This window comes from Calypte anna, chromosome 25, assembly GCF_003957555.1.
Source record: "Calypte anna isolate BGI_N300 chromosome 25, bCalAnn1_v1.p, whole genome shotgun sequence".
Classification (NCBI taxonomy): Eukaryota; Metazoa; Chordata; class Aves; order Apodiformes; family Trochilidae; genus Calypte; species Calypte anna.
In genome coordinates, this window is record NC_044270.1 from 717,454 (window position 1) to 744,324 (window position 26,871).

The following is a 26,871-nucleotide window of genomic DNA, read 5'->3' on the forward strand; positions in this document are numbered from 1 at the left end:
ATGAAGGTCTAGGAAGAAGAAGGTTGACCTGAGCTCCCAGGTTTACCATAGAGCCAACAAACTGCAGTTTCCTCAGCTCATCACCCCACCCTCTGCCCACTCCCCCCTTCCCAAGCCTCAGCAGGTCTTGGCAGGTCTGGGCTGGTTTGCAGAAGGTTCTCCAGCTGCTCTCCTGCTTTCCTTAGAGGCCCCAACCCCCCCCGAGAACCCCACCTGGGATCCTGATGGAGCCTCTGCAACGCTGCAGGGCAGAGCAGACCCTTGGCAAAGCTCATCCCTGAAACCCCTAAATCCTTCCTGAAGCCTCCCAAGTCTTTCCACCATCTCCAAACTTTGCCCCAAGAGCCACCGGGAGCTTCTGCCCCACCCCAGTAATTTTCTCCAGTTTGCTCCTGGAGGGACAAGGTTCAGGATTGGGATTTTTTTCTGCTTAAAAAGGGCTTTAAACCCCCAACCTAGGAAGATGCCCTCTGGTATCTGGGGAGGTTTCACACCCAGGTGGGTGTCAGAGCAATCCGGAGCCAACCCTGGGGCTCCATCCCCTCTTTTATTCCCTCTTTGTCCCGAGGGGGCTCAGCCAGGCTTGGGGACACCGGGAGGGGAGGGTGTTATTTGTCACCACCAGGGTGCAGGGGTGGCAAACTGCAGCTTTCTGGCAGCTCCTCGACACATGCCCGGGACACGCAGCCCCTAAAATAACTTTTTGGTTACACAATGGGGCGTTGGGACTCCCTGGCCTCGCCGTTAGGAATCAGAAAATGCTGCCAGGCCGGTTCAAAACAGGAAAAAAAAAACAACCCCCAAACCAAACAAAAACAAAACTAAAAAACCCAAACAAAACCAACCCCAAACACCTTCAAACCAGACCCCAGCACAACAACAATGCCGGGGACAAACCCTGCAGGGGGTTCAGGCAGCTCCAGAGGTCCCCGAGGATGCTGCCAAAACCCTGCAGCATCTCTCCCCCCTCCCCAGGGATGTCCCCGCATCAGGAGGTCCCTACCCAGCCCTGGGGGGGGGGAATTTCGGTTTTTCCAACCCAGGGCGGCCCCCTCGGCAGTGCAGGAGGGGGATGGTTTGGGGGGGGGGGGGAAAGAAAGGGGGGGGCGACAAAGCTGCTCCCAGTTTTTCCTCTTTTCCTTCGCCAGCCAATGTCCGGACGGACTCGGGATCCTTGGTACCTCCCCGGTCCCGCAAAGGGAGGTGGCCCAGGCGGGGCTATAAATTCCATGGCCTGACAACGCCTCGCTTTTTGCCCTTCCTGTCGTGTCCCGTTCCTTTCGAGCTGTTGGTGAGTTGTTATTTCCCCCCTCCCCGATGCTCCCTTCTCCTTCCAGATGTTGCTGCAGTCGGGTCCCTCCCCCCCTCCCCTTTTGCAGAGTTTTTTCCTCCGGGGCTGAGTGTGAGGCTGCTGCTGCAGGGGGCTGAAATCTGAGGCTGTTTTCACCACCCAGGGCTGGAAAACTGCTCGAGTGTCCCCTCCCTACCTGGCTGGGGCATGGGGGATGTTCCCTTTCTCCCATCTTCTCCCCACTGACTTTTTGGGGGTCACTCAGTACCGGTACTGGATGGCAAGGCCCAGTCTGGCAGCCAGTGGGAGGGTGAAATGAAGGAGGAAATGGGGATAAAACCTGCTGGGTGTCCAGGAGTGCAAAAAATGACAAGTTGGTGGTGTCTGGGGGAGGTCACCAGACCCCCCCCCTCTCCTGGTGTGGGGTTATCTGGGGACACTGACTCTGCTCTCACCTTTTGCTGTTGGTGCCTCCAGGATTCCTGGTGTTCCCCATGGCATCCCCACTGGAGCAGTCCCTGGCAGTCATGGTCTCCACCTTCCACAAGTACTCAGGGAAGGAAGGAGACAAATACAAGCTGAGCAAGACAGAGCTCAAGGAGATGCTCATGAAGGAGCTGCCCAGCTTCAGTGTAAGTGTGGGGCAGGGAGTGCCACGTCCTGCGGGTGACTCGGGGACATGGGGATGTGGCCCTTGATGAAAAAAAATCTCATTTTAACCCTTCCCTGTGCAGAGGCAAACCAGTGAGGCCAGCTTACAGCAGCTCATGAGCAACCTGGACAGCAACAGTGACAGCGAGGTGGATTTCCAAGAGTATGTGACCTTCCTGGCCTGCATGGCCATGATGTGCAATGACTTCTTCCAGGACTACCCCGACAAGATGCCCCACAAGAAATGAGTGTCCCCATGACCTCCCAGCCCCTTTTTTGATGCTCTTTTAATAAAATTCCTTAAAACAAAGTTCTCTGTGTGCTTTGCAATGAGGGGTTCTTGCCCCAGGGACAGGGGTGTGAGAGAGATGGGGTTGTTCAGCCTGGAGAAGGGAATGTTCCAGGGAAACCTTCCAGTGCCTGAAGGGTCTCCAGGAAGGCTGGGGAGGGACTTTGGACAAAGGCCTGGAGGGATGGGATGAGGGGGAATGGCTTTGAACTGGAAGAGGGGAGATAGAGAGGAGATCATGGGGAGAAATTCTTTGGAGTGAGGGTGCTGAGCCCCAGGTCACCCCCAGAAGCTGTGGCTGCCCCATCCTTGGAAATGTGGGAGGTTGGATGGGGCTTGGAGCCCCCTGGGCTGATGGGAGGGGTCCCTGCCCGTGGCATGGGGTGGGAATGGATGAACTTCAAGGTCTCTTCCAACCTAAACCCTCATTGTTGGATTCCCAGGTGGAGTTTGCTGTGCTGCCCTCAAACCACCCACAGGGCAGATCCCCACTGCTCAGGTTCCTGTGAGTCAGCAGCCAGCACCCTGCCCTGCAGCACCCTGCCCTGCAGTCTGTGTAACTGTTTCATGGCCGTGCAAGGGACAGGGGAGATTTAGGGGAAACACTTGGATGAAATTCTTCACTCTGAGGCTGCTGAGCCCCAGGTTGCCCGCAGAAGCTGTGGCTGCTCCATCCCTGGCAGTGTTGGAGGTTGGATGGGATTTGGAGCACCCTGGGCTGGTGGGAGGGGTCCCTGCCCATGCAGGGGGTGCAGAATTAAATGGTCTTTAAGGTCCCTTCCAACCCAACCCATTCTATGATTAATGCCTCCAGCTGACAGCACTTTTTTTGTTTACCCATAATTAAGCTCTTGGAGGGTCACAGCATCCAGCCCCCCACACCTGCTGCTCCATGGGGCAGAACCTTCCACCTTGGGAAGCACCTCCAGAACCCTTGTCCCTTCCCCAGCCCAAGGGGAGCCCTGGGCACTGGAGTTTTGCCAAAGTTCCTGCTCTGGGTGGGGTTGTGACACGCAGAGGAGGAGCACCCCCAGCACCCCACTGCCCCCCCCGGCCGACACGAGGACACAGCCCTTGGCTATAAATGCAGAGCCAGGGCCCTGCCCACCCTCTTCATGTTCCCAAACCTCCGTTTCCTTTTTCCTGGTCCCATTTCCTGTCCCCACAAGGAGCTGCCACCAAGCCAGGCTTGTGAGCTGGGCTCCAGATGTGCTGTCTGCCATCTTCCAGATGTGGAGTTCACCCCTTCCTTCACCAACCAGACCTTCACCAGCTCCACAAATTGTGGCTTCTGACTCCCAGTGCTCGCCCAAGTGCCAGTATTAGGAATAATAATAATAAAAAAACCCCAAACATCCATCACTCCAGCCCTGGTGGCCCAGCAGAGAACACGGCTGCACCCTGCTGGCACCCAGGACCTGGGAGGAAAGGGATCCTCCCACAAACCCTTTTTATGCCTCACCTGGGACTGCTTGGAGTCGTGCACAGGCATTCCCACCCATCTGCACCCATCCATCCCCCTGCCACCACCCTGCCCCCTGGGCCACACCAGCTCCATCCCTGCAGCACTGATGCTCCCAGCTCTGAGAAGCTACCTGACACCCCACGGAGGCTCCAGCACCAGAGGATGGGGTTGCCACAGCACCTGCCAGGACCTTCTGGTGTGTGGGAAGGTGGCTTCTGCCACGGGGTGGGCAGCTTATGGCAGCTTGAGGACCCACGGTCCACACCTCTCCCTCCTTATCCACTCCATGGTGGAAGTTTGTCCCTTCTCACCTGCCCTATGGTCCACGCCTGTCCCTTAGAATCACAGAACCATCAAGGTTGGAAAAGTCCAACCCTTCTTGCTCACCCCATGGTGCCCACGTGTCTCCTCCCACCTCCGCACGTGGCACCAGCACATCCCTTCACGGGTGTCCCATCTCCTCCAGCTGATGCTGAACCTGTGTCCCCTTCTCTGTGTGGCTCCCCCCCTCATCTCCATCACACAACCTCTCCTTTGTTCCACTCTTTTGCAATGGAGGTTTTGTTTCTTTGTTTGTTTTTTTAATTTTGGCACCAGTTCCTCCTGCTCCTGGATCAGGGGAGATGTCTCATCACCTTCCCATGATCACCTTCCCACCTCCTCCTGTGCCAACCCCACCACCACACATAGACTTGGGGGGAAGAACTGGGACATCCTGGGCCACACTCCCTCGGATTGTCCTTCCCCAAATGCAGGGTTGGGCAGCCCGTGCCAGGCTTTGGGGACACCGTGAGGTCTTCTGCAAGTACCAAGGTGTCCTCCCCCAGTGCCGGGAAGAGGAGGTGATTGGCCTCATCCTGGGTTATTGTCACCCAGCAATTACGGCTGCCGGGAAATGTCACCTCCTGAGCCTGGCTGGCACCTTTCCTGCACGTTGGCATGTCTGGATTTGTCATGTCTGCCTTAGCTCCCTGGATAAGAAATGATTCAGGAGGAATTCTGCTCAGGATTTTGGAGTGGTGACGGGGGGGTGAGATGGCTTGGGCAGCCCCAGCTGAGGGTAGATGCAGCCTCCAGGCAAATTGAAGAGTGTCAGGAGAGAGAAACCGTGGGGAAGAACCAGCACTGAGTCATGGAATGGTTTGGGTTGGAAGGGACCTTAAAAAATCTTATAGTTGCACCCCCTGCATGGGCTGGGACACCTCCCACCAGCCCAGGTTGCCCCAAGTCCCATCCACAGAATTATTTGGGTTGGAAAGGACCCCTCTGAGATCATCAAGTCCAACCCTTGATCCACACCCCCCATGGTTCCCAGCCCATGGCACTCAGTGCCACATCTAAGCTCATCTTAAAGTCCTCCAGACACGGAGAATCCACCCCTTCTCTGGGCAGCCCATTCCAATGCCTGATCCCCCTCTCTGGAAAGAATTCCTTCCTAATTCCCAACCTAACCCTTCCCTGGCAGAGCTGAAGCCCATGGCCTCTTGTCTGACTGATAGAGCCCGACCCCCCCGTGACTCCAACCTCCTTCCAAGGAGTTGCAGAGAGTGATGAGGTCTCCCCTGAGCCTCCTCTTCTCCAGAGGGGCCTCCTCTGCCCTTTATCTTGCCCTGGATCCCTTCACAGCCTCCTTGCTTTTCTCTGGATCTGCTCCAGCACCTCAATCTCCTTCTTGAACTGAGGGGCCCAGAACTGGACCCAGGACTCACCAGACCTCAACCTGGCTTTCAACACCACCAGGCATGAAGCAGCCACAGCTTCTTGGGGAAACCTGAGCCAGGGTCCCACCACCCTCAGAATGGAGAATTTCTTCTTCCTGCCTCATCTCAATCTCCCCTCTTGCATCTAGAAACCCTTCCTCCTCATGCCATCACTCCACCTCCTTGTCCAAGTTCCTCCCCAGCTTTTCTGGACCCTCTGGCAGCTTTTGTCCTGGAAGGCTGCCAGGAGGTCTCAGAACCTTCATCATCCCATTGCGGACCATCCCTTAGCAACATTTAGGAGATCTGGAAAAGCTCCCTGTCCCCAGACTCTGAGAAATGTCCCCCAGCTCTTGGTGAAGGGCTGCACCACCCCTGACCCACGATCCTGGCTCCTTTTGCTGTTTCCTTGTTTTGCCATAAGGAGTCGGGTGCTTCCCCTCCCTCCTGAGCAGCCAGTTCCTGGAGCAGGTAAGAAACCACCACCTGGGCGTGCTACAGAGCCTTGCACAATTCCTGGGCTTATTGCCTCGAAGAAAATTTGAAGGTGTCACAAATCATAGCTCAGGGAGAGTATAAAAGGGATTTTCACCTCCACCTCCCCATCACTGCTCCTGCCCGCTCCTTCCCTCCTGTCTGCAGAAGTTGGTCCCAGAGCTGAGTAAGTCCTTGGCAAACGGTGGCTTTGTGCTTTTGGAAGAGCTGGGTTGGGGCTCCAGAAGGGGAGTCCTTCTCCTCCAGTGGGGTTTAACATTTTGCTGCCTTTTTCTCCCTAGCGAGATGAAAACCGACCTGGAGCTCGCCTTGGAATGCGTCATCAACATCTACCACCAGTACGCTATCAAGAACCCCCTGGATGACTACCTGAGCAAGAATGAGTTCTCTGAGCTGCTGAAGAAGAGTGCCCAACCATTCCTCCACAACACCCTCCCAGTAAGAACCAGTCCCGACCCAGTTCCCCTAAGGCTGCCCAGAGCTAGCAGGTCTTGTGGCCTCCTTGGGACACGGGGGTGTCCAAGAGGCTCCCAAAAGGCAGAGAGTTTTTTGGTTTTTTTTATAGTCTGAACCCTGTGGCATAGCTGTGGGGTGGTGGGGTGACCCCTATGCTTCAGGATGACTCTTTTTTCCTCCACTTTTTCAGGCTAACACCTCTGTAGATGACTACATCAGCAAGCTCTTCACCAAAGCTGATGGCAACCACGACGGGCGCCTGAAGTTCACTGAGTTCCTGACCACCCTGAATCTCGTAGTCATTGAGGCTCACAAGAGGTCCCACCAAGGCCATGACCATGGGCACGGCCAGGACCACAGTCATGACCATGACCACGACCACGGCCACTGAAAGTGAAGTGATTCCCAGGGTGATTGTGCTCTCCCAGCAGTGTCACCCTTTGTCTCCAAGCACAAACTTGTAGCTAAAGCTTTGTCACCTCCTTGTGCTGGTAGCACTGAAATAAAATCTTTCTTCAAGCACCAAAAGCAGCTGCATTCTGTGTTCTGCTACCTCCAGGGAGGATGCAAGGTGCATCCAGCCTGTGACTGGGGTGAGGGGTGGTGTTCAATGCAGATTGAACTGGGGAAGGGTTGGGAAACCAGGCACCCACCCAAGACAAGGGTGCTGGGGATGCCTGCAATGCTTCTGCAAACTTCAAAGCAACCAAGCATTTGTCTTGTAAGTCCCAACACAGCAGAAAAATGAGCCTCCAAAAAGCTGTTACCTCTACACAATAAAGTCAGATGGGTTTGTTAGTGTGGGGCAAGGACGTGTCCAGAGCAGAGCCACTCAAATGCTCAGAGGGTTGAGCACCTCCCTGGGAGGGCTGAGGGACTGAGGTTGTTCAGTCTGGAGAAGAGGAGGCTCTGAGGTGACCTCAGAACAACCTTCCAGTGTCTGAAGGGGTTACAAGAAAGCTGGGGGAGGGCTTTGGACACGGGGGTGTAGGGAGAGGACAAAGGGAAATGGGTTAAAACTTGAAGAGGAAAGATTGAGGTTGGACATGAGGAAGAAATTCTTTAATTTGAGGGTGCTGAGCCCCAGGTCACCCCCAGAAGCTGTGGCTGCTCCATCCCTGGGAATGTTGGAGGTTGGATGGGGCTTGGAGCCCCCTGGGCTGGTGGGAGGGGTCCCTGCCCATGGGACTGGATGAACTTTAAAGTCCCTTCCAACCCAACCCATTCTGTGGGTCCCTAAGAACCCCCCAGGTCTCAGCACATTTACAAACCACCACAGGCTCCTGGGGGGCAGATTCATGGCTGGAAAAGAGCTCCTGTGGGTGACACTGAACTGAACAGGGAACCCTCAGACTCAGGAAGTTCCAACATTTCCAACAGCTCCTGAAACCAGAAGTTTGCCTCATGGGAAACTGAGGCTGTTCCACGGTTATTTTCACCCCATGATCCAGGTAATCCCTCTCTGGGTCTATAATTTTGCCCTCGAGGAGCAGCCTTTGTCACCCAGAGCAGACGTGAGTCACTATCCTGCCAGGTCACCCAGGTGGCACTTGGCCATCACCCCCCTTACAGGATTGGGCAAATCTCTGTGAGTTTTGGGGAACACAACAGGGAAAAAATGGGAACTCAGAGCCCAAGAGCACAGGGCAAAACCCAACCTTGGCCAATGCTTTATGAGGCCAAGAGTGGAACGAGGGTGCAATTTGAGATTGTCACCAGTCCCTGATGAGTAGAGTGGGAAAACAAAATGAAAAGGTAATTAAGTGAGTCAGGGATAACCAGAATTAAACTCATGCAACAGTTCTTGATGCTGCCCCCGGGACACGCACCCATCAACCGCAGTTACCCCTTTGTTTTTCTGCTCCTCCCCTCTTCCTGGAAGCTATTGTCTGATTTTTTTACATGTTTTTATGATCTCTTCAATCTTCCGCCTGTTCTGCTGACAGCAGATGGGTGGCATGGAGGTGACTCTTGCAAAACACTCTTTAGGTGATGCTTCAGCTGCTGAAGACCCTGACCTCAGATTTGCTTCTTGTTCTGTGCCCGTTTTCCTCTGCTAAATTTCCAGATCAAGAGCAAAGGTCTGGTAGAAGTGATGTGAAAATGGAAAGTAATGGAAAATAAGGTGGAAAACAGTTGATTAAAAGGTGGAAGTTGTCCTCATCTGTGCTGGTGCTCATAGTGTAGGAAATGGAGCTACTACATTAAAACCAACTGCAAACCAAGGGTGTCCAAGTTTCTGAATTTATTGGCTGGACTCAATGACCTTAAAGATCTTTTCCAACCAAAATGGTTCCATGCAACCCTCAACACCGACACCAGAACCTGCAGAATCTCCAGCACATTGCAAAACTTGCAAAGATTTGGCAAGTTCTGCCAAGGCAGCCTTGCCCTTCACCTTCCTCTTGGGGTGTAAAGGGTTTGGGCCATTCTTCAGCCAGCACAGGAGCAGCTCAGCCCTGTCAGGGGTGACAGTGGGGTGGAAGGAGACAACATTTCCAAAGCTGGGTGGGTGCAACCAGGAACATACTCGTGGAGGAATGAGAGAGCCCGGGAGGGGTTCAGAAGTTCCCACCTTGCAATTTCCAGGTACGGGAAATGGTATCTCAAGCTGTTGCTTGCACAGGTGTGTCACCACCCCTTATGAAAGAGGACCTAGAACAGGTATAAAAGGGCCACCCAGGCTCTTGGATTACTCCAACCAACCCATTGTCTGCAAACCCTTCTTGAAGACCTGGGTAAGTAACACCACGAAGGTCCTCGCAGAAAGTAAGCTGAGGAAGAAGGGATTTTTTTTTTGAGATGTGATTTTGGGAGGTGTTGGTTGGAATACCCCTTCATGCCATGCCCCTTTGAGTCCTGGGTGATGCTTTCTGCTTGGGCCAGGGTAGGGGACTGGTTCTGGTTGCAACGAGTAGAAATTCATGGCATTTCTGGGCCGTTGCTAGTGGAGGTTTAATGGTTATACTGGCAAGGAGAGAGACCTTCAGGGGTCTGTGGTAACGACCCACGAGGCTCCTGGTGTAGATGTGGGAGGTGCATCCAACCACCCCCATTGGGGTACCTGGAGAGGAAGGGGGGCAAGAGCATGGCCTGGAGGGTCTGATTTGGGATGTATCTCATGGCTTTGAGGTTTCTCCACACAGTTTCTCCGGGTACCTCAAGAGCTCAACCATGTCTGCAAGCACAACCCCCAAAGCAGAGACTCAGAAGTTCCCTGGAAACTGCACCCTGGAAAAGGCCTTGGACACCATTGTGAATGTCTACCACCGTTACAGCATCCGGGAGGGCAAGCTCGACCTCCTCAGCTTCAATGACTTCAAGACCCTGATGAAGGAGCAGGCACCAAACTTCCTGCAAGTCTGTGTGAGTGCCAGAGGAGCTGAGTTGTGCTCCCTGGAGGGGTCATCTGGGGGGGCTGGGAGACTGGGATGAAGCTGAGGTTGCCTCCAGGAGAACAAAGGACAGTCCCCACCAAGGACTGTGGTCCACAGTGGGGGTTTTTGGGATCAGCCCCGCTTTGGCCATGCTCAGTGGGACCATCCCCACTCATCCCTCCTCCCACTGCAGGAGTAGGGAGAAGCCAAAAAGGTTTGGGACAAGACCTTGTCCACCCAGGCTTTTAACTACAAGGTAGGAGAGGACCACAGTGAATCCTGCAGTTTCCAAACCCTTCTAAGGGCACTCCAGGGGAAAGTTGGCTTCCTTCCCACCAGTGGGCATACAACCCACTCAGGGGCCACACTAACATACCACTTGCCCTCCAATTTTAGGACAGGAGCCGTTCTGGCTACCTGAAGCAGCTCTTCCAGGAGACAGACTTAAACAAGGACAAAGAGCTGACTTTTGAGGAGTTTGTCATCGTCTTGGCCAAGGTGACCGATGACGCCCATCGCATCAGCCACGGGCAGGACCGCTGTGGGCCAGACAAGGATTGAGCATAATCCCTGAAAAACTTGGAGGTGGCTGCTTGTAGGAATTGGGTTCTGGCTGCTTTCTGCCTGCTTGGATCACTCGTGCTTGGGAGATAATAAATAATTACTTGAAGTAATGTCTGAGTCCTTGAAGTCTCTCTCTCTCTTCCTGCTTGAAGGAAGACTGAGTCCTTCCTATCTCTGTGCTCTGTTTTGCATCCATCTCATTGGTGGGGTTAGGTGGGCAACTGGTGACATTTCTAAACCCATTTGCTACCCTCTCTACACCCCAGAGCTGCTTCCTGGTCCTGGGGACACGCGAGGTTCTTGGTGCAGATGTGAGAGGCATGGCCAACCCCCGCTTGGGGTACCTGGGGTGGTGATAAAGCTTTGACACAGATGAGGTGCCCAAAACTCCATGAAGGGAGAGGTCTATGGTGGAGATGTGGTGAGTAAGATGCTCAGTGGTTGGTCCCAAGGTCCTACATGGCCAGGGACACCTCCAGCCACACCAAGTTGCTCCAAGCCCCATCCAAACTGACCCTGAACACTTCCAGGAGTGGGAAAGCCACAGCCTCTCAGAGCAGCCTGGACCCACCCTCACAGCAAAGATGTCCAACCCAATATCCCCTCTTCTTTTCCCCTGTGGCTCCAGGATGGGAAAACCTCCAGGCTGCTCTAGCTCCTTGGTGGCTGCTCATGCCACCTCATGGCTGGAGCATCCACTGATGCTCAAAGGTGCTCAGAAGCTCAATGTGCCCACTGCCTTCCTTAAGCTAAAACACAGCCACCAACCCAAACACGTGTCCTGGTCCTGATTTTGGATTAAAACCTTCCATGAAACACGGCAAACTAGAGAGACACAACCCCTGCCATGCCTTCTTCCCCCATCACCCAACCACTTCCCGCTCGGTGTCGATTTTGAAAGAGTTTTGCAATGGTTGGCAAGCACGGGGTGCCCTGTCAGGGCTCAGGTCCTCAGGGCACAGCCAACCCCAACCATCACCAACCCCATCTTTCACTTGCCAGGGCTACCAGGCTGCTTCTGTGCCACCCCATTCCTGCTTCCCACTCCTTCCACTCCGGGGTTCCAGGAAGTTCACGGATGGTTGCTCAGCCCCAGGGTGAGGATTACAGCTCCAGGGTGGTTACAGCCATGGCTGGACAGGGAGAGGTGCAGAGCCAGGCAAAAATTGTGCTAGCACAGCAGAGGTTAAAGGGGGAGGATTGTCCCCCTCTATACTAACCTGAGTCCAGCTCTGGGGTCCCCAACACAAGAAGGACACGGAGCTGTTGGAGCTGATCCAGGGGAGGTCCTGGAGATGCTGGGAGGGCTGGAGCAGCTCTGGAGCCAGGGGGAGAGATTTGGGGGTGTTCAGCCTGGAGAAGAGAAGGTTATGGGGAGACCTTAGAGCACCTTCCAGTGCCTGAAGGGGCTCAAGGAAAGCTGGGGAGGGACGTGGGACAAGGACCTGGAGGGATGGGATGAGGGGGAAGGGTTTGCAGCTGCAAGAGGGGAGATGGAGAGGAGATCTTGGGGAGGGAGGGAGGGAGGGAGAAATTCTTTGGGATGAGGGTGCTGAGTCCCAGGTCACCCCCAGAAGCTGTGGCTGCCCCATCCCTGGGAATGTTGGAGGTTGGATGGGGCTTGGAGCCCCCTGGGCTGGGGGGAGGGGTCCCTGCTCACCTCAGTCTCATTTCTGCTGCCTGGTGGGCATATCTACCATCCTTCTTTGGTGATCCCTGGCCCATCCCACATTTTGCAACTCATCCTTGCCCTTCTCTACCTCTGGGACAATAAAATGATCCAAAATCTGGTTTCCTGAAATTGCTCCAAAATTCTGCAACTGAGCACCCCGACACCCCGTTGTGAAACACCCCCAGCCCTTCTCCAGCTCTTCCGTGCTTCAAAGCAAACGTTGTGAAACCCAAGGAGGGTTGGGGTGGTCCAGGTGGCCACTGGGTTGTATCTCCCAGCAGGTCCCTGCATAGTGCTGCCCCTCAGCACCTCATCTGGAGCTCCTGGAGCTCTTGCCCCAGGGCTGCCCATGGCCCTGTTGTTGCCTTCACTTTTTGTCTGGAATTAAGGTCATTTTTGGCAGGTTGAACAAAGCCCCACAGGAGGCAGCTGAGTCAACAGGCAGAACCTTTTAATGAAGAAGCACTGGAAAATCTCGTTTTGTTCTTGGCAGCTTTGAGCCCAAGTGCTTTCCTCTGTGGCACTGAGAAACAAAAGCAAAGTAAAGAAGCCACAAAGTGACAACCAAGAAGTCTTCCTAAGAAGTAAAAAGCCACTTCTCAGCCACACCTACTCTCAACTCAGTGCACACCTCAAGTGGAGAGAAACCACCCTTGGCCCAGGCTGTCACTCACCCCAGGAGATGAAATGAAGTTCCTCAGACCCTGCCAAGGCTGGGAACCCATCCCAGATTATTTGGCTTTCATTAAGATGGTCCCTTAGCACTGTCCCTGTGTCACACAAGCCATGCTGGTGAAACAGTTGGATGCGTTGCCCTTGGGTGCCCAGGACCCATCAGGTCTAGAGGATGGAGATGCTGCAGGGCCAAGTGGTGCTGGTTTGTTGGAGAAGTGGAGGTGTTTGGAGCACCCTGGTCTACTGGGGGGTGTCCTTTCCCCCTGCTGGAGGTTGAACTGGATGGAGCTTTAAGGTCCCTTCCAACCCAAACCATTCCATGATTCTGTGATGTTCCGGGCCCCCTTTGCCTTGTGCCATGATGGGAAAACACTCTGGAGGAGAGTAAAGCTGGAAAAAGGTGAGAGGAATGGACTTGTGGTGGAGATGATGATGGAGAATGAATGGAGATGAATGATGGAGAGTTGCTGCCCCAAGAGCCAGGTGGAGGGGTGAAGGGCCACTCCTTGCCACCCAGCCAGAGTACGTGCCAAAAGCCACGGGAAAAGCCCCAGAGACCCCTTTTTAAGGAACTACCTTGGAGCCTTAAGCAACACTCAAGTGTGTCACGAAGATGGGCTGGAATTGGGTGAAACAGAGACATTTCACAACCAGTGGAGTGGGGCAGGGGAGTGGGCAGGCTATAAGAGGTCCCCCACTCAGGAGCAGCCCCACTCCAGCCTGAGGAGATCTCACTGCTTCACCAAGATGAGCAAGGCAAGTCCAGTAGCACCTCGGGTATTTAAGGTCTTCTCCCTCTTTTCCAGGTGCTGGTTGGACCATGTGAGGTTCAAGGAGCTGCAGGGAACCTCTGCTCAGGTGCTGGCAGGGGGTAACCATCTCCAGTCCAAGCCATGGGTGGAAGAGTCTCATCTGGAAGAGGTTTTCTACAGCACAACCTGGCCACCAAAGAGGCTCCTAAATATTGGATCTCACTCTCTTCATCTCCACAGAGGTTTCTCCTTTTGGGATCCTTGCTCCTCCACCAGTGCCTGAATGACAGAGGGCACTTTTTTTTCTTTTTTTTCTTTAAAAATCCCAGATCTCAGCTATTACTGCACATCCCAGAGCAGGAGCAGACAAAGGCTTCAATCCTTCAGGCTCCTTTGAGATGGAGAAAGAGAACAGCAAATAAAAGAAAGGAGAGCAGAAACAGTTCAAACAACTCAAATTTATCCCCATAAAAAGAACAAGACCAGGCTGTGGGAAGCCATCAACCTTCCCTGAGGTGGCTTCTAAAGTTATCATTTCTCTTCCAGACCTCCCAGACCCAGGAATCTCTCTCTGACCTTGAGAAGGCCATGAATGTCATCATTGATGTCTTCCACCTGTATTCAAGAAGGGAGGGGGACATGGACACCCTGACCAAGAAGGAGCTGAAGCTCTTGATTGAGAAGCAGCTCGTGAACTACCTGAAGGTGAGTGGAGTCAAAACAGGGGGAGGGACCTGGGCTGGATCCCATTGCCTGAAAATCTCCAGGATTTGGATTCACCCCCTTCCCACTCTGCTCTCCTGCCTGGACTGTCCCTGGCCAACTGCTACTTTCCAAACTTGTTCCAGAAAGATGGAAGAAGGGAGCCCACATCCCTCTGGGGGAACCTACAGCCAGATATTTATTTACCTTCAGCACTTTATCTACAGAAGTCAGGAGCACATAACCCAAGAGCTCCTTTGCCATCCAGGAGCAAGGAGAGCAGAAATTTCAAGCCAAAACCCCCATCATTTTTTTTTTTTTTTTGGTAACTCATTTTGTTAAAGCAGGAGGTGCAGTGTTTCTAATCCAACAGGTTCAAGGGGAACTCTGTGGCTGTCACCACCCTGGGGTCTTCAGCAGCCCCCACAGCCCAGTGCTGGCTTTCTGGTGGCAGGTGACTCCCTGCTGTCCCCAAAGCAATGGGTGATGATGGCACCAGGATGGAACAGCTCGTAGCTCCAGGATGTTTGGGATCTGGCACCTGGGAAGGTTCCAGCCAGGTCAGGGATTGAACTGTGACTCAGGGGACTTTGCCCTCACAAAAATATTAGGGAAAGAAATATTAGGAAATAAAAATATTAGGAAATATTTTTTTCACTGAGAGAGTTGTCAGGCATTGAATGGCCCAGGACAATGGTGGAATCACCACCCCTGGAGGCATCTAGAAGGCATTTGGAGCTGGTCCTTAAGGACAGGGTTTAGTAGTTGGTTGTGGTGTTAATCAAAGGTTGGATTGGATCAGCTTGGAGGTCTCTCCCAAGCCAAACATTCTGTGATTCTGGTGTCCCTCTCTTTGCAGAACGTGAAGAACAAGGCCACCATTGATGAAATCATGAAGGACCTGGACATCAACAAGGATGCTCAGATCAGCTTCTGTGAGGTGATGCTGCTGATCACCCGGGTGACCATTGCCACCCATGAACACCTCCATGATATTGAAGACCACCAGCACAAACACCATCACCATCACCAGCAGCAGCAGCACCACTGAGCCAGACTGCAGCCCCTGGCCAAAGGCACCCACAAAATACTCACAGCCCCTGGTTTCTCCCCTCCACCCCTCTCCCCACCTCCCTCCTTCCATCCTTCGTGGTTTTGCTGCCAAATAAAGCTTTGCCCTGAGGCTGCTCAAGATCTTCTATGTGTCTGTGGGTTTTTTTTCTCTGGGTCAGTCCTGCACTTTGCTCTGTCCCAGTGGGGTTTTAAACCAGGCCAATCCACCTTGGAACCAGGCTGCAGGTTCTCAGGGGTTGGGTGGGCACCCAGGGTGAGCAGGGTGGTCACAATGTGGGTCTTTATACTCTCAAAATGTAAAAAAAAAAAAAAAAAAAAGCAAAAAAAAGCCTGAGAACACTCTGCATGTCTCCTGGGACTGAGCTGGGGTGGGAGGCAAGAGCTGGAAGGAAGGGTGGGGGTGGATGAGCACCCAGTTGTGGATTGCACCCGTTTTAGGGCATTTTTGTTGTGCCCAGGGGGGTGGCTGTGTTTAATTTTACTACAGCAAGGTCCAGATGTTGGGTTCTGTGTGAAGAAGCACCAAGAACAACCCCAACCCCTCACACCAGGAGCACCCTGAGGTTGCACCAAGGAGGTTGCACCAGAGGGAGAGGGACTGGAAATGTCCACGACCCCACTGTGATCAGAGCCTGGCTCCTGATTTGCAGGTGCCTTTTAGAGAGGGGAGGGGAAAAAAAGGAAGAGTTGTGATTTCCTAAGGGTGAGGCAAAGCCCTGAAATCACCCTGCTCAGTGAAGGAACCTGTCAGGAGCTTCCCCAAAACAGCAGCACTGAAGCAACCCTGCTCATCCCCCCCCTTTTCCTCCCAGTTAACACAAGACCACCACAAGTTTGCTTCACTGCTGCTGCCCAGGTTGCTTCAGTTTCCTTTGGAGGCTGTTTTGACATCTGAAGCATCAGGGACCTCCTTGTAAGGCACAAATCTGCTGCAGGGACCTGAGGCCACTCAGCTGAGCCTGCAGAGGGTGGCAGGTCCCTTCTGGAGCCAGATCCTGCACCCAACACTCAATCCTACACCCCAAAATAGGATGCACCCCCCATCCTACAACACTTCAGGGTCTTGGGAGCAGGTAGGAGCCCCACACTCAAGGGGATATGGAGTGGGGATGGTTCACTGCCACCACCCTTCCAGGCCATCACCTCCAAGTACCCTGTCCCCAAGGGTGGCCCATAAGGACATGCCCAGCTTTCAGGACTGTAGTGAAATGAGGCAACCAGGTGCCACTAATTACCAGGGAGTGGGCATGAGCTTGTGTTAAAGCCACCTGTGCCTAATTAAGGCATGAGCATGAGCAGTGGGGGCCTGCCTTAATCAGGCACAGGTGGCTTTAACACAAGCTCATGTCCACTACCTGGCAATTAGTGGCACCTGGTTGCCTCATTTCACTACACAGGACAAAGGTGATTTGGTTCCCATTTGCAGCAGATCAGCTTTCCAGGAGCTCAGCACCTTGCTGGTCTCCCTGCACAGGGGCCAAGTACACAAATCTGGGTGCTAGGGGGGCACCCACAAACCACCCTGCAGCCTTTTCTACCACTCAGGCAGGAAGCAGCCTCCAAGCACTGATCCAACAGGATGTTTGCCAACACTCCCCAAGAATCCGGGGTGCAAGACTCCTCTGGTGTCACTCACCGGGGCTGGTGGATCCATCACATCCACACAAGGTGGTGAGGACAGAGCCACCGCACACCCCAAGCACAGCAGGACCAAGGCCACTAAGGCAGAGCTGTCAGTAAGTGGAGATGATTGCTGGGTCCCAGAGTGGTCCCCAAAACCACACAGAACCACAGAACCACAGCACTGCTTTAGCTGGAAAAGGCCTTTCAGATCACCCACCATGAACCCAGCACTGCCAAGACCCCACTACCCCAGGTCCCTCAGCATCTCCACAGCTTTCAAATCCCTTCAGGGATGGGGACTCCACCACCTCCCTGGGCAGCCTGGAACAACCCATTGCAAGAAGAAAGTTTTCCCAGTTTCCCACCTAAACCTCTCCTGGGCAACTTAAGGCCATTTCCTCTTGTCCCATCATTTGTTCCTTGGGACAAGAGTGACCCTCCTGGCTCCAACCTCCTCTTTGGCAGGAGAGGAGCCCCTCATCGTCCTTTCCTCCAGGCTGAACACCTCCAGGTCCCTCAGCTGCTCCTCACAAGTTCTCCAGACCCTTTTCCTTGTGCTCCAGACCCTTCCCTAGCTCCATCTCCCTTCTCTGGCCTCAGCCTTTCACCCCAGCAGACCCTGAAGCTCCCAAGCAGAAGAACCACCAAAACCACCCAAGGAAGAAGGTGTTGGATTCAACCCCAACCACCTTTATCCAGGCTGATGGCCGAGGTGCTCCGGTGCCCTCGGGAGGGTGGTGATGGAATCTGGGTTCCTCCAGACCCCCCCTCCCCATCCTTGATTCCCAGGCTGGAAGCCAGGGCTCGACTTCTCCAAGGTGAGGACCGGGAATCCTGCGACAGGTCCCTGCTGCCACCTGGTGGCTTGGGATCCCTCCATCGGGAAGGATCGCTGTCCTTCCAGATACTGTCACCTGTGTTTCATGGGGAGAAGGGAGAAATCCTGCAGCTCCTCCGGCGTTCAGCTCACATCAGCCAAAAAATGGAAAATGCAGAGAAAGGCTCAACCCTCCTCATTTCCCTGCTGGGGTGTGGGGGGGTTGCACCCCAAGTTCTTCTCCCCGAGCTTGGCAATGTCACCAGTTTACATTTACACCCTGAAAAAGGCCTCAGCCTGAAGGACTGTGTCTCCCCAAAGCACCCCTGGGGTGACCTTGCCAGCTCCTGGCTCTGCTGCCCTCCCCCCAAGGGCTTCTGGGGTGGAGAAAAAAAAAAAAGGAGAACCTCCAGGGCTGAGCTTTATGGAGGACCCTGGGATGGGGTGAGGGGATCCAGCTAGGGCTGAGCTCAACCTCCCAGCTAAACCTCAACCCCAGACTAAACCCAGACTGGTTTGGGTTGAAGGAACCTTGAAGATGATCCAGTCCCACTCCTCCTTCCATGGGCAGGGACCCCTCCTACAGCCCAGGGGGCTCCAAGCCCCATCCAACCTCCAACAGTTCCAGGGATGGGGCAGCCACAGCTTCTCTGGACACCCAATCCTGCCTGGTTCCCCTGCCCACCACAGACCTTTCCACCCACTGCTGAGCCTCCTGCAGACCCCCCCCCCCAGCCCCTTCCACGTGGTGTCAGCAGTTCCATGGCCAACACGGGAAGGGTGACAACTTGGGGACATCAATGCCCTCTGCATGTCCCATTCCTTGGCAGCCCAGACACACCAGTAGGAAGAAGCCATGCTGGGGTAAAACTGGTCAGTCCTGGGGGTGTCATGGGCACGGGGGTGCCCAGAGCTCAGCAAAGCCACCCTGACACTGCCATGGATGGGGCCCTGTCACCGCGGGATGGCACCGTGGTGACAGCAGGCTCAGAGGGAGTAGCCAGAGGAAGGGACTGGCTCAGAGTGATTCAGAGCAATTTTCCTCCTAATTCCTCTCATTCCCTGGCTGGTTGGGTGCTGGTGGAGGTGGCAGCAGAGGAGGGAGGAGTCCCATGGTTGGAGGTGTCATTGCCACGCTGGCAAAGGTTCTCCCTCTCCTTACTGCCATCGTTGATTGGCCATATCTGAAAATTTAGTTTTCCAGATCAAGACCTGAAATCAAGGCAGCTTTCTGGATCTGTTTTAAGGAGCAGAGATGCTTGAGTGTGAAGCATCTTGTGATTAGTGAATCTAACCCAATCCCAGACAAGGAGAGGTTTTTCTGCTGGGAGAAAAAAGACTTTTTTTGCTAGGCATTGGGCATGGTTTCATTTTTTCCTAAGGAATTCTGCCCCATTCACTTTTGAGTGCCTCTGGTCTAGCAAGAGGCCTCAAGAATAGCTCTGGTCTTTGCTGTGGGCCTCAGTTTGCTAAAACCATGATTGTTTACTTTCCCTAAAAAATGTTTTATTTTTCTACCTTCTCCTCCCTTCTTGAGGTGGTGGCCATCACACCACCCTGGCCACCACCCTGGCCACCCCTCCCCATCCCTTCTTCCTGAGGGCTCTTTCCCAGGCCTGGATGTGCCCCATCCCCATGGCAAAGTCTCTGCTGATATTACAGAAATATGGAGCAGCCAACATAAAGCTCAACCCCCCTGGCACTTGGCCATCACCAGGACTCCAGCCCACGGGCAAACTCTCCTGAACATCCCTCAGGGGCACGGCCAGTGGGCAGTGGGCTCCCTGCTCGTGGGAGAGATGTTGTAGGGTGTTGGTTTCTCTGCAGGGTTTGTGCTAAGAAATGTGGCAAGGTTCTACTCCCCAGAATAATGTAAATTATTTACACAAATTAAATACAGTGCTGCTCTCCGTGCCTACTTGCCTGCCAAGCCCATACCTGACCCTGACCTCTCCCAGAAGCTTCAGGGGACCCTAAAAGGGGAGAGCAGCCCCTGGGTTGCTCTGTGTGGCAGGCAGCCCTCTCTCCAGAGGGCTTGCAGTGACTTGCTGCCTCTCATCCCACTGTGCCAGGGTCAAATTTAGCTCTAGACCGTGGTCTGCATCTCATTTGCAACCCACTCCATTGTGCTGTGCTGGTGGTGTCAGCAGTGGGGTGTGGGAGGCAGAAGTTGGCTCCAGGAACCCCTCCTCTCCCAAACACACCTCAGCCAAGCCAGCCCTGGGAAGGCTGATGCTGAGTGTGATCTCATCTGGCTTCATCCCCTATCTGGCAATCTTGGGAAGGTGCCTGAACCCTTAATGAAGGCTGGCACACCCTTCATAGCAGGGAGGGCACGTTCCACCCCCTCTCCAGGTGAGCAATCCTGGGGTCATTGACTTTGCTGGGACCACACAGGGAACTAAGCAGCTGAGAGCCAGAGGTCCCTGCAACCCTGCAGCATCCCTGCAGCATCCCTGCAGCAACCCCTCAGCATCTCCACATCAGGTCCTGCAGCAGAGATTTATAGGATGATAGAATCCTAGAAAGGTTTGGGTTGGAAAGGAATCGAAAAATCACCCAACTCCAACCCCCCTGCCTGGGCAGGGACACCTCCTACCCACCAGCCCAGGTTGCTCAAGGCCCCATCCAACCTGGTTTTGAACACTTCCAGGGAGGAGGTGTCCACAGTTTCTCTGGGCAACCTGTTCCAAGGTGTCACCACCCTCACAGGAAAGAATTTTTTCCTCTTGTCTAACCTAAATCTCCCCTCTTCAAGTCTGACACTGTTGCCTTGTGTCCTCTCACTACACCTGTGTGAGACATCCTACTCTAGCTTTCTTGTAGACCCCCTTCAGGTGTTGGAAAGCCACTATCATGTCACTTCAGAGCCTCCTCTTCTCCAGACTGAACAACCCCAATCCCTCAGCCTGTCTTTGTAGGGAAGATGCTCCAGCCCTCTCATTATTTTTATGGCTCTCATCTGGACACGTTCCAGAAGCTCAATATCCTTCTATCCAGGGACTCCAGAACTGGACACACTCCTCCAGGTGGGGTCTCACAAGAGCAGAGGAGAAAAGCATCCCCACATCATCCCCTCAGGATCCCCACACCATCTCCACATCATCCCTGCAGCATCTCCCCAGCTCCTGCATCTCTTCCCCTGGAGCCCTGCCCTGGGTTGATGTTCCCCATCATGGCTGAAGTGCAGCCTGGGCCCCAGGCCATGCTGTTGGGAGAGGTGGTGGCTGTCCCTGTCCCATCCAGGGTGTGTAATAAGTGACTTTCCCACGGGAGGGAGCTCATCATGCCCTTGGCCATGGCCAGCTGGGGCCGGTGTCACCGGGTGTCCCCATGTTGCTGTCACAGCACCTCGCTGCTCCTTCTGCTTCCCAAGCTCTGCTGCTGTTGCCTGAGCAGGTGTCAATGTGAATTTTATGCTGCAAGAGGGGAGGTTGAGAGGAAATCTGAGGAAGAAATTCTTTGGGGTGAGGGTGCTGAGCCCCAGGTTGCCCCCAGAAGCTGTGGCTGCCCCATCCCTGGGAATGTTGGAGGTTTGGATGGGGCTTGGAGCACCCTGGCCTGGTGAGGGGGGTGTCTGTCCATGGCCAGGGTGGGACTGGATGAACTTTAAGGTCCCTCCAACCCAAACCATTCTGGGGTCCTCTGAATACAGCCTGGGCTCAGTGACAGCCCAAGAAGCCATGTGGGACAGTCCCACAGATAAGATTAAAACCTCCTTTTCTTCAGGAAAGTTTTGTTGTCTAGAATGTTTTCCAGCATTGCAAAACCCCACAAATCCAAAAACCACTTTGGGGAAAAAAAAACCCAAACAAAACCAAACCCAAACCAAACCCCGAACCAAAAACCTTTTTGTGTGAAGCTAAATGTGAGCTTTCCTCTACAGAAAGAACCTTTGGAGAATGTTTTTAGGTGAAACCCATCCCTCCTCACTCGGGTCCCTGAGCAACGCCCGCAGAGAGAGGAGCTGACCTACATACACCTTTCCCAGGTGTTCTGGTAAACATCCTCCTTGGTGAAGGCTGCTGAGGGAGGCTCCCTGGGAAGCAGAGCAATGTGGAGAAGCAACCAGAGAACAGGAATGACCGGAAGAAATCCTCACCCTCCACCCACCCCCTCGACACCCTGCCAGGAGCTTACCCAGAGCTGCTCCCATCCCGGTTGATGCAGGTGAACGGGGTGAGTCTCTGCTCTTTCTTTTTGTGTTTTCTGGTGGTTTTTTCTGGTGGTTTTTTTCTTTTTTCTTTTCTTTTTTTTTTTTTTTTTTTTTTTTTTTTTTTTTGTATAGTTATTTGTCATTGAAATGAACTTTTATCTTTTGCAGGCTCATTTTGCAACCGGTTCTTCCCAGCAGGGACTAAAGACACAAAGCCTGGGGTGAGCTGCCCAGCCCCGAGCACTGCGGGTGTGGGGAAACAGCCCTTACCAGCACTTTCCTCCTCTGCAAGAGCTGATTCATTCAACCTGACAAGTGCCTGAGATGGCTACAGGGAGCGTGGTCTTTTTACTTTAAAGAGGGAGTGGGGAAAGTGGAGAAATTAAGTGAGTTGAGGTGCAAGTGAGCAGCCCTCTTCCAGCATCTACCAAAGGGATGTTTCTTTTTTCCCCTGGCAAAGAGATTTAGAAAGGCTGAAGCTGAACTGAACATGTGTTGAGTTTGCCTGGCTTTTTTGGAAGGGGTTTCCTGACCTCTGCCACCTTTCTGTGTCCTCAACTTTTGCTTCTCTCCAGGGTTGGAGACATGTCCAAGCTCATTAAAGCCATCACTGATATGATGGAGAGTTACCAAGGCAATGCCAGAAAGGGGAAGAAATCGGAGCCATTCAGTAGGAGCGAGTTCAAGAAGCTGATCCAGCAGGAATTTGCTCCTGTCAAGGTAACTGGTTGGGTTCGAGGGTGCAAAAGTGGAAGGGGAAAGGGTTGGGGTAATATTTAGGGGTGGTCGGGGGTCCTGCAACACCCACCACTTGCACCAAGGGGACCTGGTCATTGCTTCACCACTTTGCCCCTTCTGATGGGCTCTTCTCCTCTCAGAGGTCACCAACCAGCAAGTACAGGTACATCCCCAACCTGCCAGATTCAGACACAGAGCCCATGAACAAGAAGAAGAAGGGCTCTGACAAACCCTGTGTCTACTGATGGGTGGCTGCCACGGCTCCTGGGGCACAGGGACAAGGAGGTAAGAGAGAGCTCACCCCCAGGACAAGCTCCTGGACAACATTTGAGGTGCCTCAAGGCAAGGACAAACCTTTTAGCAAGGTCTGTAATGATAGGACAAGGGGTGATGGCTGCAAACTGAAAGAGGGGAGGTTTAGACTGGATATTGGGAAGTAATTTTTTATGCTGAGGGAGACACTGGCCCAGGTTGCCCAGGGAGGTGGTAGATGCCCCATCCCTGGAAACATTCAAGATCAGGTTGGACTGGGCTCTGATCCAGTGGAAGGTGTCCCTGCTCACTGCTGGGGGGTTGGACTGGGTGGGCTTTGAAGGTGCTTTCCAACCTGAAGCAGTCTGTGATCCTGTGTCTGGCCTGTGTAGAATATCTTTCATATATCTCATAACCTAGAGCCTATGGACAAACTGGATGAAAAATAACAGCCCTTCACTTGCAGAAGCCAAATCCAATTTATTGATTGTGATAGTATAAAGAATGGCATTTCTATTGACTAAAAAGTATTGTCCAAACAGAGGGCACATGGTTCCCTTTGTCTGTTTTTTCTTCGTGGCTGTCCCAGCAAGCCAAATTCATCAGGGAGGATGAGACAGAGCCAGGAGATGAGTATTTAATCAGGATTTAATAAGTATATAATCAGCTCAAATAATTCCAATAAAATTACACAGGCTTACAGGGTGAAGCAGAGGTACCTCAGGTGATGGTGGGGAGGGGACACCAACCTCAGCTGAGCTTTGGAGTGGTCCCAGGTGCAACCCCTACCATGGGTTTCCTTCCTTCTCCTTTAGGATCCCTGAATTGCCCCCTGGGTGAAGGACAGAGGCTCCAGCACCGTGTGGGCACAGGGTGATCATCCTTGGGGCTCTCAGCTCTTCTGGTGCCTGGGGACATGTGAGGACCTTGCCCTTCTCCACGGATTACCTCCATGAGGCAAAAATACCCCTGGGTCTCTTGTTTTGTCCCAATGTCTCTTTGGGGTGTTTTGTGGCTCTTTTGGGCTGCGAGGTGGTGGGTGGGTGGGTGGGTGGGTGGGTGTGTGTGGGGGGTGGATTTGCTGTTTTCTTTTCAGAAACCCAAGGGCAGAGCAGCAGCTGAGAGCTTGACCCCTTCCTCCCTCAGCTCCTTTTGGTTTTAATGGGTAGAAAGTGAAAAAAATCACAAGGCAATAGGGCTGGAAGGAGCTTACAATTAGTTGACTCAGGTTGCAGAGCAATAATGAAGGAAGAGTGGCAGTTTCCCAGGGAAAATTAAAGGTCTGTGCTTGGGAATCCATCTCCAGCTCAGCTGAAGTCAACAGCAAAATTCCCACGGGGTTGGCAGGAGGAAGGGGGTTAAAAAAGGTACCTCAACATTTATAAGGATGTTTCAATCTAATAAAGGCATTCTGGCTTTCTTTTCCATGAAAAAAAACCCCAAACCAACAACCCAGTCCTCATTTTTTATTCTTTTATGGAAAGCTTTTAGCTGTGTCTTTGTGTAACCAACCTGCACAAAGAAATATCACTGACAGTGGATGGGCAGAGGATGAGAAAGCAGGACATCTTTCCTCAGCTGTTCTCAGTTAAAACATTCTTTCTGATACACAAATCAATCAAACATGGCTGCTTTGATAGCAAGGAGGGGATGATAGGAACCCCTGGAAAAAAATATTGTGGGTAATTATTGGGTGATATATATGGAATATTTAAATCCCCAACTGCAAGTTTTCGGGAAGTCAAGGGAAGATGTGGACTTTCTGACCAGGATTCACTTAGTGGTCACTTTACTACATGGATGGATATTTTCTGCAGTAGTTAATTGCCCTCCAGTTAATGAGGATCTGTGAGGATCTGGTCCTTCAGCTCTTACCTGCCTGGATGGATTAAACATCAGCTGCCCAGTCTGTGATGTTACTGCATATTAAATACTCCAAAAATAATATTTTTCAGCCTTATTTTTCTCCTTCTTACATAAATGGTTGTAATACCATAGAGAAAAAAAAAAAAAAAGCAATAAAAACTGTACAACATGATGCCTGCCCAATTTTCATGAGCCACTGGTGATCACCAGCAGCCTCCCTGGGTAGGAGGTTGCTCAAAGCTGTGTTGAAAATGTTTTTCTGGTGGGGAAGCCCCAAGGGAATGGGGTAGGAATGCAAAGCCCTGGGGTTCTGGAGTGCCCCTGGGTGTAGGGCCCATGCTGTGGGGTGGAGAGGTGTTTCTATGCTTTCCCCATCACTTGGAACCTGTTGGTCATGGTTGATGGAGGAGAGGGGAGATGCTCAGGGATGATCCCTCACCAGTGGTGGTTGGGCACTGGAGCATCACAAGGGCTCAGGAAGGAACCAGCTCTGCACAAAAAGCAGGAGCATGTTGGTTAATCCAGCTGGACCCCTATGATGTGCATGGGAAAATGAGTCTGAGGAGCATAAAGAAACATCAAGACAAGAGAAGTCTGGAGAACTTAATGCTTTATTGTCTTATGGGCACCCGGTGGGCCCAAAGCCCAGCCTGAAGCATCAGGCGGCAGCAGCAGGGAAGCCCAAGTGATGTCCCTTCCCCAGGGAGTGACAGACCCAGAGGGCAGAGCTGAGGGTTTGCAGGTGGGCAGCTCCGGGGCTCGCAAAGCTATGGGGAGGTTGGAGGGAGCTGGGGGACGCGTGGTCTTTGGTGCCGGGGTGTGGGGGACACCCCATCACTTCATCTTCTGTGAGGGGATCTGATGGATCTGCTGCTGCTGCTGCTGGCTTTGCATTTGTGGCTTCCCATGGCAGCCACCACCTCCGGAGCTGTGACAGCCACCGCCGCTGCTGCCGGAGCTGTGACAGCCACCACCACCAGAGCTGTGGCAGCCACCGCCACCACCACCGGAGCTGTGGCAGCCACCACCACCTCCGGAGCTGTGGCAGCCACCACCGCCACCAGAGCTGTGGCAGCCACCCCCCCGGAGCTGTGACAGCCACCGCTGCTCTGGCGGGTGCTCCGTTCCTGCTGGTGGCAGTGGTCCTTCTCCTGACGGGAACACATCGTGGTCTTTTGGGGTGATCTGTGGGAAGAGAAGAGATGTCAGGGGCTCCTGCATGTCCCAGCACTCCATCCATCCATCCATCCATCCATCCATCCATCCCTGTGCCTGTCCCATTTGCAATTCCACCCAGGTCCCAGGAGAACCCTGGCTGTGGAGCAGAGCCCCATGTCCTCCAAGGGAGGGTTTCCCCAGTTGAGTAAAACACCACAAGATGACTCAGCCATGAGGAAGGGCTTCCTTCCCTCTATTCATCCCACCACCCTACGAGCATCCCCATGCTCCTTGTCCCTTGCAGGCAGCCCCGTCCCCAAGGAAGCAAGATCCAGACTCACCCGAGCTTGAGAGGGATACAAGAGGAGGGAATAAAGATCCTTGGGACCGGAGCAGTTTTATAGACATCTCAGATCCCTTTCCCCGGAAATGAGCCAACTCTCTGTCATAGCAATCTATTAATTTAATACCCAATCCCCATCAAACCGCCCTCTGTTTACATTGCTGGCCTGACTCACTCGTGATGGCAATCATTCCTTTTTTATCTGTTTCCTGTGCCACATAAGTATCTAATTGCCAGCCTCACCTGTCCTTAATAGAAAAACCCGTGGGTGCCTGGGGTTTCCAAAGGCTTACCTCTCTGGGGCTTGTTTTGTTCAATTAAATCCAGGCATAATTATAGCCCCATCCCATCAAGCTCCACTCAGAGAGTCTAATCCCTGCTATTGAGCTGCCACCAGAAGAAGCCAGAAATAATTCAGGCAAAAAGGAATGGAAAGTTGCTCTCTCCTCTCTTACATGCTTTGTCCGAAAGAGATACCAAGGGAGCAGCCAATGGGCTGAGGACAAATCCTCCTGGGCTTCCTCTAGAGTTGGGGCTCAGGGGTTTTCTAGCTCCCCTCCTTTACTTAAGGATGTGAATTTCCCCCAAAAGGGAGATGAGCAGCTACAAGACAGTCTTGGGGATGGCCATTTCCAGCCTCTCAATGACAAAGATCAGGAAATGAAGACTGAGGAATTAAGAGTCAACTGGTGCTGCACTGGTGTCTTCTGGAGCCAGAGATCTGGAGATGACCTTTTGTCCTGGTTAAAAAGTTG

At 53.2% G+C, this 26,871-nt stretch overlaps 4 protein-coding genes across 4 annotated transcripts; all 4 read left to right on the forward strand.

The window, feature by feature from the left end:
- Nucleotides 1-1,185: 1,185 nt before the first annotated feature.
- Nucleotides 1,186-26,091, forward strand: LOC103536408 (protein S100-A4). Its single transcript, XM_030465291.1, has 6 exons — nt 1,186-1,291; nt 1,769-1,923; nt 2,026-2,192; nt 20,633-20,638; nt 25,877-25,883; nt 26,078-26,091. The coding sequence occupies exons 2-3, from the start codon at nt 1,786-1,788 to the stop codon at nt 2,188-2,190; spliced, it is 303 nt and encodes a 100-aa protein (XP_030321151.1). The 5' UTR covers nt 1,186-1,291; nt 1,769-1,785; the 3' UTR covers nt 2,191-2,192; nt 20,633-20,638; nt 25,877-25,883; nt 26,078-26,091.
- LOC103536424 (protein S100-A9-like) lies at nt 6,002-6,841 on the forward strand. The gene is made up of 3 exons (XM_008502587.2): nt 6,002-6,057; nt 6,173-6,329; nt 6,538-6,841. The coding sequence occupies exons 2-3, from the start codon at nt 6,177-6,179 to the stop codon at nt 6,736-6,738; spliced, it is 354 nt and encodes a 117-aa protein (XP_008500809.1). The 5' UTR covers nt 6,002-6,057; nt 6,173-6,176; the 3' UTR covers nt 6,739-6,841.
- S100A7 (S100 calcium binding protein A7) lies at nt 9,053-10,285 on the forward strand. Its single transcript, XM_008502586.2, has 3 exons — nt 9,053-9,085; nt 9,494-9,713; nt 10,121-10,285. Exons 2-3 carry the CDS (start codon nt 9,522-9,524, stop codon nt 10,283-10,285), a joined length of 357 nt encoding a protein of 118 aa, XP_008500808.1. The 5' UTR covers nt 9,053-9,085; nt 9,494-9,521.
- Nucleotides 13,328-15,285, forward strand: LOC103536421 (protein MRP-126). The gene is made up of 3 exons (XM_030465289.1): nt 13,328-13,391; nt 13,934-14,092; nt 14,949-15,285. Exons 1-3 carry the CDS (start codon nt 13,383-13,385, stop codon nt 15,138-15,140), a joined length of 360 nt encoding a protein of 119 aa, XP_030321149.1. The 5' UTR covers nt 13,328-13,382; the 3' UTR covers nt 15,141-15,285.
- Nucleotides 26,092-26,871: the final 780 nt, after the last annotated feature.

Bases quoted from the DNA above. Each gene is read 5' to 3' on its own strand.
- LOC103536421 (XM_030465289.1), top strand. The intron at 14,093-14,948 runs GTGAGTGGAGTC...CTCTCTTTGCAG, and splicing joins AGCTCGTGAACTACCTGAAG to AACGTGAAGAACAAGGCCAC.
- LOC103536424 (XM_008502587.2), top strand. From the start codon at position 6,177: ATGAAAACCGACCTGGAGCTCGCCTTGGAATGCGTCATCAACATCTAC. The intron at 6,330-6,537 runs GTAAGAACCAGT...CCACTTTTTCAG, and splicing joins TCCTCCACAACACCCTCCCA to GCTAACACCTCTGTAGATGA.
- S100A7 (XM_008502586.2), top strand. From the start codon at position 9,522: ATGTCTGCAAGCACAACCCCCAAAGCAGAGACTCAGAAGTTCCCTGGA. The intron at 9,714-10,120 runs GTGAGTGCCAGA...CTCCAATTTTAG, and splicing joins CAAACTTCCTGCAAGTCTGT to GACAGGAGCCGTTCTGGCTA.
- LOC103536408 (XM_030465291.1), top strand. From the start codon at position 1,786: ATGGCATCCCCACTGGAGCAGTCCCTGGCAGTCATGGTCTCCACCTTC. The intron at 1,924-2,025 runs GTAAGTGTGGGG...TTCCCTGTGCAG, and splicing joins AGGAGCTGCCCAGCTTCAGT to AGGCAAACCAGTGAGGCCAG.